The 15,983-nt window shown below is 36.4% G+C and overlaps 1 protein-coding gene across 7 annotated transcripts in view; it reads right to left on the minus strand.

Moving 5' to 3' along the window:
- The window catches only part of LAMA2 (laminin subunit alpha 2), a 618,514-nt gene extending 612,154 nt beyond the window's left edge, over positions 1-6,360 (minus strand). For 3 of the 7 annotated variants that reach the window (XM_032274826.1, XM_032274824.1, XM_032274825.1), the window contains exon 1: positions 6,147-6,360. In XM_032274826.1, the coding sequence (XP_032130717.1) occupies positions 6,147-6,261 (115 nt within the window). In that variant the 5' untranslated portion in view covers positions 6,262-6,360. The remainder of the gene's footprint in view (positions 1-6,146) is intronic. The other 4 variants (XM_032274828.1, XM_032274827.1, XM_032274830.1 and 1 more) reach the window with 2 other exon arrangements.
- Positions 6,361-15,983: the final 9,623 nt, after the last annotated feature.

Raw genomic sequence — 15,983 nt, forward strand, 5'->3', positions numbered from 1 at the left:
ACAGAGCACAGAATCAGTTTCTGAATATAAAAAGGCAACATTTCAAAGTTTATATCATAAAAGAAGTCACCAGATCAATGCATCACCATGTCATTTTCAACAATTGTGTCTAAACTTTAGCTTTTGATATTGAAATATATAATAAAAAAGGAAACTCCAAAGTACCTATATGTCCATGTGGCATTGTGAATAATTCATTTTTGTTTTAAAGTGCACACTATTTAAAATTACCCTTAAAAATCTATGACATATTTCTAAGTACACTGTAGCAAAATTTTTAAAAGCTGCGGAAGTTCCCTGCACACAAGTTGTTTTTGAGGTCCTGATATATTTTGAGTAATGAAATAGCAACGAGTTGCCAAAGGGAAGAAAAGAAGCAGCCTTACAAAGACGCATCTGAGCTTCACCATGATAAGATGGTTGAAGTGGAATGCTCTTGAACGTAGAATCACTTAAATGTGTTCTATCAATGGGATGTTTGGGACAAGAGATGAATCTAAAATAATTCTATGCTTGAACTGTTGATCTAGTCACATGGATTAGTGCCTATTTGAGAAAAAACATAACTATGATTTTATTCATTGATATTCCTCTGTTAAAACTCACCAATGCCTCCCTATCTCACTCAGACTAAAAAGCAAAATCTTTACCATTAAGGTCAACAATGCTATATGTTTCAGTTTCCCATTTCTCCTTTAGCCTTCTCACCATGCTCCAAGCTTAGATCCTCACAGGCCTGCCCGTGTACAGAGAGCACTCTTCCCCCTGATAACTGTATGAATCGCTCCCATGCAACCTTCTAGTGTTTGCCCAAGTGAGATCCTCTCAAAGACAGGTCAACCTTGACCAACTATTTAAAATATCAATCAACCTCCCTCCATTCCTAGAACTCCTGACACCCTGCTGTATTTGTTTGTCCAGGACATTTATCATCAACTACATTCTAGACAATATAGGTGTTTTTATGTTACTTCATTATATTTTCATCATAGTCCTGTCTCCTCATCTCCATCCCAACGAAATATTAGTTCCACAAGAGCAGGAATTTTTTTGTCTGTTTTACTCACTGTAAACATTCATTCATTTACCACATTCTGATGCATATAGGCCCAACCCCACCAATTTCCTTCACAAATTCTGACCTCTAAATTCAGTCTTACCAATGGGAAAACCCTAGAATTAGTTTTATTTCTATCTGTTTGATATATAAGCCTGGACAATCTGCTTTCATCTTTCTCTAAACTCTATCTTGTTTTTTGATTCATTGCAACAGAGCTTCTGCCTAAATTCCTGTTCAGCTATCGAGTTGCAAGTTTCAAGTTGCAACTATAAACAAATCCTAAACCCCAATCTTCTAGATTAAAAGTTAAACCACTTGTGCAATTATTTACAATAATTATTTCCAAGAATTTCTTCCTAATCTTTTTCATATGGTCTCTAGATGATAAATTAGGCCCTACTGCAAACTGGACAGATGATAAGTTGCATCTCTTTTTAAGTTTTTGTTTTGTTTTGTTTTTCTGAGATAGAGTCTCCCTCTGTTGCCCAGGCTGGAGTGCAGTGACATGATCTTGGCTCACTGCAACCTCAGCCTCCAGGGTTCAAGTGATTCTCCTGCCTCAGCCTCCCAAGTAGCTGGGATTACAGGCACGTGCAGTCATGCTTGGCTAAGAGATGGGGTTCTCGTTATGTTGGTCAGGATGGTCTTGAACTCCTGACTTCAGGTGATCCACCCACCTAGGCATTCTAAAGTGCTGGGATTACACGCATGAGCCAACATACCCAGCCCCCAGAATCTCTTGATATAGATTCAGTTCATTAGTTTGCATGAAATCCTAGGTAGAAAAATCTTAAGACTAAGATAGACCAGAAATCTGTATACATTGATATGTGAAATACAACATAATATAAAATTTATGTCAATTTCATTAATTCTACCACATCTACAATATTCAGAGTTGAATATATTTATATAAATATTTTGAATATGTTGAAATGCCATGCATTTTATCTGTTATGAATCATTTTACTAAACTATTAGGTCAGTGTACAGCAAACAAACCAAAAAGTTACATATGCAGCAAAGAAAAACATCAAAAAAAGTTACTTCCAGGTTTATGGCCACTATGAATCCCCTGAAAATTTCTCAGGTAATTTATAAAGTATTCTTGCATGTTATAACACAAGATGTTTTAGAACTGTACAATTGTGGATGATGTGGAAATTCCATACTAAATTTTTAAGTATTCTTGCCCAATATGTGTGAGGATTATCTCAAACATGTTTTTATTTTAAATCCCAGAAGGGATTAAAATACACATTTTTATATGTTTAACATTTTCTTCACATTTTAAAAATTCAGAAACTGAATACACGTAGGCACTCTAAAAACAATAGACTATAATATTAGAATCTTAGAACTGAAAAATGGCTAGATGGTTGATGAGTCTTAACTTCCTCTCAGTAGAGGCATTCCTTCATAGAGCATCCCTGACTAGTTGATCACAGCATGATCATTTCCAGAAGCAATGTGCTCAAACACAATCTAACTATTTCTGAACAGCTCAAAATGGCGTGGGGAGGGAGAGAGGAGAAGAGCAGTTTTCTCCATTTTATAAAATTCAAACCTGGTTGTTTGTCATGTTCTTCTATGGATCCACATTCAGCCTTTGGAATAGTCCCTCTTTCACATACGACTCTTCTGAAAATTTGAGGATATCTCTGATGATTGCCTTCCCTAAATTTTTCCTTGTTCAGATGGAAAAGCTTTACTTGGGACATTCCTCTTCTGAAAATCTTATCAGACTCTTAACCATTCTGCTCTCCCTTCTCTGAATCTACACCCATTTTTCAATGAAATACCCGAATGTGTGTTAACCAACAGACCCATGTGCTTCTCTGAGTTTTGTATAAATGTGAGCCAACATTTTTGTTGCCATATCACATTATATGTTCATATTGAACTTGCTGCAATTGAGCGGCCTTTCTCTTCCTGCCTTTATATTCATTCCTAAACATATGAAGGATACAACTAATTTCCAGAAGAAGACAAATGGAGTTTTTTTTAACATGTGGATAGGAATAATAAAACCAGCTTCATGTAGGTTTCATTCATGGTTCAGGCTATAGAGACCTTTAAAATTTCTGAACTTGTTATTAACCAGCTTAGCCACCTATATCGATTTTGGACCACCTGCAGTACTGATATGCTTGGATTCTATGTTTTCCATCAAGCCACTACCAAGATAGTTGAACATAAGAAAACCTCTGTTGCACTGCTAGAGACTTCTTTCCAGGTTGTCCTTAATCCGCTATGCAATATTCTTTGGAAACTATTTTTCAATCAGTTACAATTTATCTACCATTGTGCTTCCATTTCCACATATTATTCACAAGAATATCAGAAAAAAAAATTAGACACTGCCTTGCTGAAATGCAGAGTCATTTTGGTACATCATTCTCCTATTTTGTCCATTTTAAATATAGCTAAATAATTTCCTTGGAATATCATTCATGCTGAATCAATGCTATTCATACCACAATACAGTATGCTATAGAAACCACATAAGATTTCAAAGAAAAAGTAAAAAACAAGCAAAAACTCTGGTTATGTTTCTAACTCAATTATAACATCTAGAAATGATTGCTTCACATCAAAATTCTTAATAAATTGTCACCAAACAATAAGGGGAAATAGAACTTCTACACAATTAGCACTTGACTAGAAAGGTCAGTGCTAGTATAATCAAAAACAGAAAAGTTGGTTATAGCCAGGAAAACACTTCTCCAGTCAAACTCAGATCCCATGATGTTCACAAAGGGCTTGCTTTAATTGAACAATACTGAAAAGAAACATGGCCTAAAAAATAAATGGAAAATAACCTTGGAACAATTAAAAAGGGACCTCAGCACAAATAATACCAGAAGTGTTTTAGTTGTTGAAAATTAAGTTATTCTTATGTAAACTTAAGTTACAACTACTGCAAGCCTAAGTTTTAAATTTGTCCTTTGCGAATAATAATATCTGAAGGCAAATAAAGATCATATACATACGGTATTTTTAATCATAAAGCACTACCCAATTTTAAAGTTTCATGAAATTTACAAGCTTTTAACATTAACAGGTTTACATCATTTATCTTGAGCCAACCACCAAATATATTGTAAATGTTCTATAACAAAGACAATAATGGATACTAGAATGCAGATTATAGCAGTCTATAGTAGATGGTATGTTGTAGTTATTTTGAATAAAATTCTTTATTTTATATAGCATCTAAGCGGTATCTTAACAGAATGGCAGTATAAACCCTTCCTCCTGAATTAACTTCACCTTGTGCTTGGGTCATAGAAATCAGAGTTAATATTACCTTAGCTTAAAAAGAGAGTAAATAAGAAGGGAGAGGAAAGAAGAGAGATTCTATATGTGCTCAGGATAATTCTCAGCAACAATTCACTTGATCCCTACTCTGCATGCTTTGAGTTTCTGCCCCATTCCAAGTGAACATAAGGGCTGGTGCCCCTGGCCCCTAATTTCTCCCAGCTGCCTCACATTATTAAAGTATCATGTCTTGTTAAAACACATCTTGTAATTGAGCAAAGTTTAATCATTAAAAGTAGCATTTTTAAAAATCAGTGGCCAGAGATACTCTCAAAATCACTGTCTCATAAATTCTATTAATTAAGCCATATCGGTCCCATTTTAACCTCTCAGAAAAGCAAAAGGAAAAATAGAAGAAAAAAAGTCATATAATGAATTCAAGGTCATTTTTATTCCAAGAATTTTAATCAGGGAGTTATTATTATAGAAGGAGCTTAGGATATCTCTTTACTCCTTAAAAAAAAATAGTACTGCTAAAAATGCTAGATTACAGGAACAAATATCAACTATTGACTTGGCTAGAAGTTAAGTAGAAGAAGGTTAAGTATATTTCAAAACTTTAGCAGATTCAGCCTCATTAAAAATTTTTGAAGCTTCTAACCTACAGATTTTGTACTCTTAAATTAAACATTTTGATATTTAAAATCAAAGCATAAATATTTCTTAAATTTTTTTTGCTTTGATACAGGTTTTCCAACTTACAAAATTGTTTGCTGAAATAATGTGTTTCAAAGTATATTTTAGAATAGTGCACAAGTGCTTCGTTTAAAATTCATGATAATAAAATAACTCTTCAAAGACTCCCGAAAGTGTTCACTCCAAACTTTTGGGAGTTTCTGAAACTTTTGGGAGCCTATATACATAAAAAGTTTCTGAAACTTTAAACTGCTAAAATTTTGAAATATACTTACCCTTCTTCTAGTTAACGTCTAGCCAAGTCTTTTAGCAGTACTATACATATGTGTATATACACATAAACACTAAGCGGCTCTGAGGAGAATAAGTTATAAAGTTACATTAAATAGAGCCATCTTCCAAAGTCTCCCAAAGTGTATATCTAGTCACTGCGGCCTTAAAGTACACATGACATAAAAGTCTACTCTGTATTTAAGCAAAAGGAGAAATTTCATGATTTCCCTACAAAATAGGATATGAAAATAAGACATGGGTTTGAAAAAGGTGAGGCTGGAGGCACCATTGCCATGAAAGAAAAAACCACATAACTTCTTCAGAAATCCTGTTTTAAAAGTTGAAAAAAAGTTCTGCAAAATTAGTATATGTGTGTGTGTGTGTGTGTGTGTGTGTGTGTGTGTGTGTGTGTGTGTGTAATTGTTTTTTAAGGTGTGTCAGCTACCCTGATACCCTCCATAAAGTCCCACGATGAAGCACAGTTTGGGAAACCTTTCTCTGCAAAATTGGATCTGATTTGAATAAATTCTTTTTTTTTTTTTTTTCAATTGGTAAAAGTTTTCCTCTTGAAAAGATTTCAGAAATCAATTTACAGGTTATATCCTGGTAGCAAGACTTCTTCGAAACGAGTGAGCAATGAAAGGCACTCCCCGTTCCTTTTGCAGAAGTTGGGTAATTCCCCGTACACCACGCTCTCAGGGCTTTGAACTTGAACTTGCATCAAGTTCCTCCTGCCCCAAAGCGCACTCTCTGAAGGCGAAGCAAGACAGCGTCCCCAGACAACTCTCGGAAGAATGGAAGTGAGGAGTCTGGGTCCCGGCAAAGGATGCAACCCAAGCCCGTGCCTCGACTGTACCTCTTTGCTGATGTGCCTGTGGCTGCCGCTGCTGCTGCGGCCGCTGCGCCTGGCCGCCCCCGAGGCCCCCGGAGAGCAGCAGGAGGAGGAGGACCCCGGCGGCTCCCGGCATCATAGTGGCACCGGTCGGCTCCACTTCTCGGGAGCCAGAGGAGTCGCTGCTGCCTGGTCCCCTGCCCCTGGCTTGTGAGCAGAGCGAGCAGCTGCCGGGGAAGAGGAGGGGACAGCCCCTCTGGCTTTGGCCCGGCCGCCGCCGGAGGGTGGGGGAGAAAAAGGACACTCCTCCATTCTCCCCCTCTCCGGGCCCGCGGCCCCAGCACGGCCCTCTATTAAAGGATCCTCCTTTCCTAGAGCGCTCCTTCCCTCTGAGACCGGAGCATTCCTAGCTTGACCTGGGATCTGAACTCCTTTTAAATTAAAGAAAGTAATTGATATGAAAGCACTTCGAAATCTGTAAAATCCCTACACATGGAAAGCATTATTTTGGGAAAATCCAAACAACTAGGAACTTTTACCTCTTGAGAAAGGCCCGGCAAAACTGTGTGCGGCCACTGTGTGCTAGAAGATCCAAGACGTCCCCAAGGCCAGAGTGTCTGAGAAGTCACCAGCCCTGGGAAGGTAGCCTCTAGGGAGGCCGCACTGCAGGCCGGGGACTTACTGCTAGGTAGGCTGCTGGCAGGGCAATAAAGGGAGTGCAAAATAAAGCAGCCCCCCTGGAGCCCCTAAAATGTTTCTGAACAAAGAAATGGTTAAAATGAAGGCTTTCATTTCAGTCAGGAGACATTTCCTTAATGGAAATAAAGGCCTTTGTAATGGTTTCCTTTCAGACACAATTTCATCTCTGCCAGTCCTGGTTTCTCCTCTTTAACTCAACAGAACTACTGCCATTCCTAGTTTTTGTTATTGTTTGTTCATTTGTTTTTTATGGCCTAGGTCAGTGGTTCTTATAAGGTTTGAAACAACTCCTTAATGGATTTTGTAAGTCCCAGGATGTCTTTTGGTTTACTACAGGAACAGTGGGTACTGCGGGTCTTAGTGTACTGTGGGGTTAGGGTGCAAGCTGTCTCTCAATGGTCAGGACAATCCTACAACATATTTTGTCCTTGGACTTCTGAATGGGCCACTGGTCATTTATGTAGTAAACAAATGAAATCAAACAAAACAAGAAAACCTTGCGTTATATTTGAAACCTAATTTAAATTTGTTTACACACCAATTCTTCGTGTGTTTTTGTTTTCCAGGATACGTCTGCTATATAAATTGAGAAGATAATTTACTTTGCGTTTTTGGACTTTCCACCTATTTGTCAATGGGTGTAAAGATGAGCTTTCAGGGAAGCACATCACTGATGACAACCTTGCTCATGGTATTTGAGTCACCAGCACAATATCAATGTCCCATCAATTACACTGGGGTGATCTAAGAGTAGGTGCAAACTTTTCTTTCATTTTCTCTCCTAAGGTAATTTTACCCAATCATTTATATATTGAAATGCATGTTGTCTTATACAGATAGTTTTATCTTTTTTATTTTATAGTTAAGATGTTGTATTGATTTAATTATATTAAAGTTATTAAATTGTATATGAATTTTCTTTCAGTAAAATTAAGAGAGTATTGGTTCCAAGAGAATTGATTAAGAATCACTAGGCAAAGTCCATTCTATAATATTATTCATGTTTTTTAGTTCTGTTAATATTATACCAGAAAGCTTTATAATCTGTTTACCTTACTCTGGAAATTTGCAAAATGTAGTCTGACCCATGACTGCACATTTAAACACTACATTATTTATTATTATAATAAACAATAATAAAATTTATATTTAAATGTTGATTATAATTGAAACCCCAGTGTTTTTAATTTGGTCTAATTTTGCCTACAAGTGTTTTTCAGATACATCTAATAACAGAGAGACACCCTAAATTAACCTTGTAAATTTATTTCTATGCTCAGAACGACTATTTTTACTCAATCATGTTATGGCCTCAAGTCAAATTAGTTAATCTGAAATGAATAAAAAGGAAAATCAGAATTATGCAGCTGCTAACTCTAATTGTGGCATGAAAATATACCACGTTCCTTCTATTCCCATCCCCTTCGCATTTTCCCAGGATTTTATAACCAATATTTGCACCCAGTTTTCTGCAGTCAGTCCAGTTGCCCAAGCTCCTATTTGACATGAAAATGACTCGAGAATGAGGCTATGACCTCCACTGTCAACTCTACTTGTTTGATTCAACACACGGAAAAAAAATCTTAAATACTTAACCCAAATTTAAATGAACCAGTATATTCAGAGCTATGTATTTTTTTTCTAGATAAACTTAAATAAAGTACAATTTACACACAATAAATATGCTTATTTGATACATTTTTAAATGTATACACTCATCTGACAAAGTACCCAATATATAGTCTCTTTCTATAATCTCAGAAAGATTTCTTTCTGACCTTTAGGAGTAAATGCCCAAACCTCCATTCCCAGGAAAAGGCAAATGCAGATCTAATTTTGGTCACTATAGTTTATATCTATTTTCATATTTCATGTAAATACAATAACAAAATAGTAATCTTTGGTGTCTGGCTTCTTTCACTTATCATATGGCTATATCACAATTTTTTAATATATTCACCTATTAAAGTAAATTTGGGTTGTTCCAGTTTGGGGCTATTACAAATAAAATGGCTATGGTTATTTAAACACAGAGGTTGCCTGGAAATGTTTATATTTCTCTATTCCTATCAATTCTTAGGAGTTATATTATCAGGTATGTAATTATACACAAGTGTGGGACTGTTTTCCAATGTTGTCGTATCATTTTACATTCCCCCCACAGCAATATATAGGAGTTCCAGATGCTCTATGGCTTTATCAACATCTAATATGCTACATTTTAGCCACTCTAGTGCTTCTGTGGTGATATCTCATTGGTGGTGTCATTTGCACTTCTTTGATGATGCTGAACACATTTTCATGTGCTTAATCATCACTTATATATCTTCGTTCGTGAAACTCTTGTTCATATCTTTTGCTCGTTTTGCTTTGTTTACCAGATTATTAATAAGATTTAAATACATATTCTAGAGAAAAGATCTTTGTCAAGTACATTTACTATAATACGTATTATTCTCAATCTGTGGCTTAACTTTCAATTTTGAGTGCTTTCAAAGAGCAGAAGTGTTTAATTCTGATTAAATACAATTTATTAAATCATTCAATTTGCTTAATATTTTTTGTCCCTTTCAGAAATCATTGCCTACACCAAAGTTGTGACTACTATCTTTTTTATTTTTTTCCTAGAGATTTTATAGTCTTAGCTTCTACAGTTGGGTCTATGATTTATTTCTAGCAGGTGTTGGTGTTTGCTGTAAAGTAAAGGCTTAGGTAAGAGCTTTCTTTTTCCATGCAGATATCCATTCACTTCAGCATCATTTGTTAAGAATGATATAATTGCCAAAAAAAAAAAAAAGAAAGATATAATTTCCTCATCTAATTACCTTGGCTCCTTTTTCAAAAGTCACTTGACCATGTGTGGGTCTATTTTTGGACTCTCTTTTCATTGACATATATATATATATATATATATATATATATGTCCTTATGCCACTATTACAGTCTCTATTACTGTAGCTTTATAGTAAGCCTCAAAGTTAAGTAATGCAAATCCTACAATGTCATTTTACAAAACAAAATTATCTTTACTATTTTAGATCCTTCACATGTTATATAATATTTAGGTAAAAATTTATTTATTGGTAAAGTTGAATATTTTATTTTTAATTTATAATAGACAATTGTTTAGAGCTGTTTTAGATTCACAGCAAAATTGAGCAGACGGTACAGAGATTTTCTGTATAGCCCCTGCCCCAACACATGCACAGCCTCCCCCTTTATCAACATCTCCCATCAGAGTGACATATTTGTCACAACTGAAAAACCTACATTGATGTATCATTATCACTCAGACTTCATAGTTTACATTAGGGTTTACTCTTGGCATTGTACATTCTGTAGGTGTGGACAAATGTATAATGATATGTATCCACCATTACAGTATCATATAGAGTAATTTTACTGCCATAAGATTCCCCTGTGCTCTACCTGTTAATGGCTCCTCCCTGTCCCCACCTCCAAACTCCGGCAACCACTGATCTTTTTATTGTCTCCTTAGTTTCACCTTTTCCAAAAGGTCATACATTTGGAATCATACAATATAGAGCATTTCAGATTGGTTTCTTTCACTTAGTAATAGGCATTTAAGTTTCCTCTTTTTGTGGCTTGATGGCTCATTTCTTTTTAGCACTGAAAAATATTTCATCATCTTGAAGCATCACAATTTACTTATCCATTCATCTACGGAAAAACACCTTGACTGGTTCCAAGTTTTGACAATTATGAATACAACTGCCATAAACAGCTGTGTGAAGGTTTTTTTGTGGACACAAGTGTCCAACTCCTTTGGGTAAATACTCAGGTGCACAATTGCCTGGATCATATGGTAAGAGTATGTTTAGTTTTCTTAAATCTACATAACTTTTAAAATCAGCCTATCAATTTATACCCAAAAAAGAGTAGGGACCATGATTGTAATGAGGTTGGACCTATAGATAAATTGTGGAATAATTGAAATCTTCACAATATTTAGATTTCCATTCACAAATATAGCCTGTCTTCATTTATTTACATCTAATATTCTAAGCAATTCCTCATAATTATCAATGTACATGTCTTTTGGGATTTTTTTCCTTCTTTTTTTTGAGACAGAGTCTTGCTCTGTCACCCAGGCTGCAGTGCAGTGGCGTGATCTCGGCTCACAGCAACTTTCACCTCCTGGGTTCAAACAATCCTCTTGCTTCAACCTCCCAAGTAGCTGGGATTACAAATGTGTGTCACCATGCCCAGCTATTTTTTGTATTTTTAGAAGAGACAGGATGTCACCATGTTGGTCAGGCAGGTCTTGAACTTCTGACCTCAAGTGATCCACCCACCTCGGCCTCCCAAAGTGCTGAGGCTTCAGACCTGAGCCACCACACTTCTTGAGACAGAGTCTCTATACGACCCAGACTGGAGTGCACTGGCACAATCACGGCTCACTGCAGCATCAACCTCCCTCCCACTTCCATCAATCAATCCTCCCATTTCAGCCTTCTGAGTATCTGGGAGGCTCAGTCTATCCTCCCACTTCAGACTTATGAGTATCTGGGACTACAGGCATATGCCACCACACCCAGCTAATAAAATTTTTTTTTTCTTTTGTAGAGACAGGGTCTTACTATGTTACCAAGGCTGGTCTCGAACTCCTGGGCTCAAGCCATCTTCCCAACTTGGCGTCCCACTCATGTACAAGTCAACATAATTTCTAAAATTTAACTTGTGTTTTAAGCTTTTGAGTGCTATCGTAAATATTTTTCAATTTAAGTGTTTATAAATTTAGTTTCATAGTAATATGAGTGATCTAGGTTATATATATCAGATCATAAAAAGTTGTTGACATCACTTTAAGGTGGTTTATATGTTGATTCTTTAGGATTATTATATACAGGATTATACGATCTAAAAATAAAGGCAGTTTTACTTCCACCTTTTCAATCTGTGTGTTTTTTACATTTTTTTTCTTGCTATTTGGCTCTGGCTATGACCTCCAGTTAAAAAGTTGAATAGAAATGATCAGAGTGAACATTTTTACCTAATTTCTTATCAGAGGAAAAAAACTTTTATTCACCATTATAATGATGGTTCTAGCTTTTCAGTAGATGCTCAGTATAAAGTGGAGGAAATTCTCTTCTTTTGCTGAGAGTGTCTGTGACAAAATAATATTAAATGTTGACAAATGCTTTTTCTGTATCTGTTTAAATAAACATGATTTGTTTTCTTTGTTTGGTTAATATAGTGAATTATAGTGACTGTTTTTCATCATTAAATCAAATTCACAGTCCTGTCATAAACTCCAATGAGTCATGATGTATTATGCCTTTATAAGTCACCAATTTAGATTTGCTATTTTTTTCTTAAATATATAATTTTTTTATTTCAAAAAGCTTTCAGAGTAAATGTGGCTTTTGGTTACATGAATGAATTGCACAGTGGTGAAGTCTAAGATTTCAGTCCACTCATTTTGAGTGCAATTGAGTAGATTAACTATTTTATTAAGTATTTTTATGTCTAATAGTAACAATACTATACTGTGCACTTAAACATTTTATAATGTAGATCTCATGCGAGGTGTTCTTACCACATACATAGAAAAAAGGGACACCAGGAAACTTTTAAAAGTGATAGACATGTCTATTTCCTTGATTATGATATTGGTTTCACGAGCGTATGTATATGTCCAAGTTCATCAGATTGTATATGTTATATACGTACAGTGTTTTGTATATCAATTATACTTCATAAAGCTTTATTAAGAAAAGTATTTTTGTTTCTATATTTATGAAGGATATCGGCCTATAGTAATTTATCTTGTAATATCTTTATCTGGTTTTAGTATCATGATTATGATGACCTTACATAATTAGTTGGAGCATATTTCTTCCTGAAACAGGTCATGTAGGGTTTCTATAATTCCTTCCCTACATGCTGGATGGAACTCACCAGTGAAATCATTTTGGCCTATAGTTTACTTTTTTGAAAGGTTTTTTATTATAAATTTGAAATATAATTTGTATTAGTCCATTAGTCCATGCTGCCGATAAAGACATATAAAGACATACTCGAGACTTGGAAGAAAAATAGGCTTAATGGACTCACAGTTCCACATGGCTGGTGAGGCTTCACAATCATGGCGGAAGGTGAAAAGCTCTTCTTACATGGCAGTGCAAGACAGAATGAGAGAAACATAGAAGTGGAAACCCCTTCTAAAACCATCAGACCTGAGTGAGATTTATTTACTACCTCAAGAACAGTATGGGGGAAACTGCCCCATCATTCAATTATCTCCCACTAGGTCCCTCCCACAAACATGGGAATTATGGGAGCTATAGTTCAAGATAAGATTTGGATGGAGACACAGAGCCAAGCCACATCATTCTGCCCCTGGCCCCTGCCAAATCTCATGTCCTCACATTTCATAACCAATCATGCCTTCCTAACTGTCCCCTGAAGTCTTAACTCATTTCAGCATTAACTTAAAAGTCCACAGTCCCAAGTCTTATCTGAGACAAGGCAAGTCCCTTCCACCCATGTGTCTGAAAAATTAAAAGCAAGTTAGTTACTTCCTAAATACAATAGGGGTACAGGCATCGGGAAAATACAGCCATTCCAAATGGGAGAAATTAGCCAAAACAACGGGGCTACAGGCCCCATGCTAGTCAGCAATTCAGGGGGGCTGTCAAATCTAAGCTCCAAAATGATCTCCTTTAAATTCTTTGATTGTCTCACATCCAGGTCACGCTGATGCAAGAGGTGGGTTCGCATGGTCTTGGGCAGGTCCACCCCTGTGGCTTTGCAGGGTACAGGCTCCCTCCTGGCTCCTTTCATAGGCCAGTGTTGAGTGTCTGTGGCTTTTCCAGGCACACAGTACAAAGTGTCAGTGGACCTACCATTCTGGGGTCTGGAGGATGGTGGCCCTCTTCTCACATCTCCACCAGGCAGTGCCCCAGTGGGGACTCTGGTGGGGGCTCTGACCTCACACTTCCCTTCTGCACTGCCCTAGCACAGGTTCTCCATGAGTGCCCTGCCCCTGCCCCTGTAGCAAACTTCTACCTGGACATCCAGGCGCTTTCACATATCCTCTGAAATCTAGGCAGAGGTTCCCACACCTCAATTCTTGACTTCTGTGCACTGGCAGGCTCAATACTACATGGAAGCTGCCAAGGCTTGGAGCTTGCACCCCCAGAAGCCATGACCTGAGTCATACTTTGGACCCTTCTAGTCATGGCTGGAGCAGCTGGGACACAGGGCACCAAGTCCCTAGACAGCACACAGCAGAGGGAGTCTGGGCCTGCCCACAAAATCATTTGTTTCTTGTAGGCCTCCAGGTCTGTGATGGGACAGTCTGCTGCAAATGTCTCTGACATGCCCTGGAGATATTTTCCCCATTGTCTTGGTGATTAATATTCAGCTCCTTGTTACTTATGCAAATTTTTGCAGCCAGCTTGACCTCCTTCTCCAAAATGGAATTTTCTTTTCTATTACATTATCAGGCTGCAAATTTTCCAAAGTTTTGTGCTCTGCTTCCCCTTTAAAACTGAATGCCTTTAATAGCACCCAAGTCACCTCTTGAATTCTTTGCTGCTTAGAAATTTCTTCCACCAGATACCCTATATCATCTCTCTCAAGTTCGAAGCTCCATAAATTTCTAGGGCAGAAGCAAAATGCTGCCAGTTTCTTTGCTAAAATATAACAAGAGTCACCTTTGCTCCAGCTTCCAAGAAGTTCTTCCTCTTAGCATCTGAGATCACCTTAGCCTGGATTTCATTGTCCATATCATTATCAGCATTTTGGTCAACGGCATTCAGCAAGTCTCTATGGAGTTCCAAACTTCCCCACATTTACCTGTCTTTATCTGAGCCCTTCAAACTGTTCCAACCCCCACCTGTTACCCAGTTCCAAAGTTGCTTTCACATTTTCAGGTATCTTTTCAGCAGCACTGTACTCTACTGGTACCTATTTACTGTCTTAGCTCATTTTCATGCCACTAATAAAGACATATCTGAGACTGGGTAATTTATGTAGGATAGAGGTTTTAGAAACTCACAGTTCCACGTGGCTGGGGAGGCCTCACAATCATGTCAGAAGACAAAAAAGAACAAGTCGTGTCTTACATGAGTGGCAGCAGGCAAAGAGAGGACCTGTGCAGGGAAATTCCCCCTCACAAAACCATTAGATCTCATGAGACTTATTCACTATCTCGAGAAGAGTATTGGAGAACCACACTCATAATTCAATTGTTTCTCACACCAGGACCCTCCTACAAGACATAGGAATTATGGGAGCTACAATCCAAAAGGAGATTTGGGTGGGGACACAGGGCCAAATCATATCATGATGTTTTTAAGTAAATATAGAATTACTATTCAGATTTTCTATTTCTTATATCAGTTTCAGTATTTTGTACCTATTAAGGAATTTATCTATTTTGTTTAGGTTTTCAAATTTATTGGCAAAAACTTATCCAAAATAGTTTTTTTTTAGACCTTTAAATGTCTATAGGATCTTTAATGATACCCCTTTTCCTAATAATGGTAATTTGTGTCTCCTCTATTTTTTAAACATCAGTCAAACTAGAGGCTTGTCAATTTTGTTAATTCTTTCAAAGAATCAGTTTTTGGTTTTACTATTTTTTATTTTATTGCTTTTTAATTCTGTATCTTCAATTTCTATTTGAATGGTTAAAATTTCTTTCTTTCTACTTCACTCATTGTTTTATTATAGGTTCTTATGGTAGAAGCTTAGATTGACTGTAGACCTTTATTCCTTCCTTATATAAATATTAAAGCACTAGATTTTCCTCTAAGTAGAGTCTTAGATGTATCACACAAATTTGAAAATTAAAAATTTTTTATTCCATAGAAAACTTTTGAAACTTTTTAATGTGTTTTCTTCTTTGACCTACGTGTTATTTTTAAGTAGGTTGTTAATAGCCAATTTTTTGTACTTTTGATAGAAATGACAATATCTGGTTGTAAATAATAATGTTATCTTTGCTAGAAATTTCTAGCAAAAAATTTTTTGCTAGATATAACAATATCTTATTGTTATTAATTTCTCAATTTATTTATGGTCAGAGAACATAATCTGCATAATTTCAATAATTTTTAACTTACTAAAACTTGTTTTTTATTCTAGCATATGGTATATTTATACTTGTGAATATTCTATAGGCACTTGAAA

This window comes from Sapajus apella, unplaced genomic scaffold, assembly GCF_009761245.1.
Source record: "Sapajus apella isolate SASKATOON/1434 unplaced genomic scaffold, GSC_monkey_1.0 scaffold6, whole genome shotgun sequence".
Lineage (NCBI taxonomy): Eukaryota > Metazoa > Chordata > Mammalia > Primates > Cebidae > Sapajus > Sapajus apella.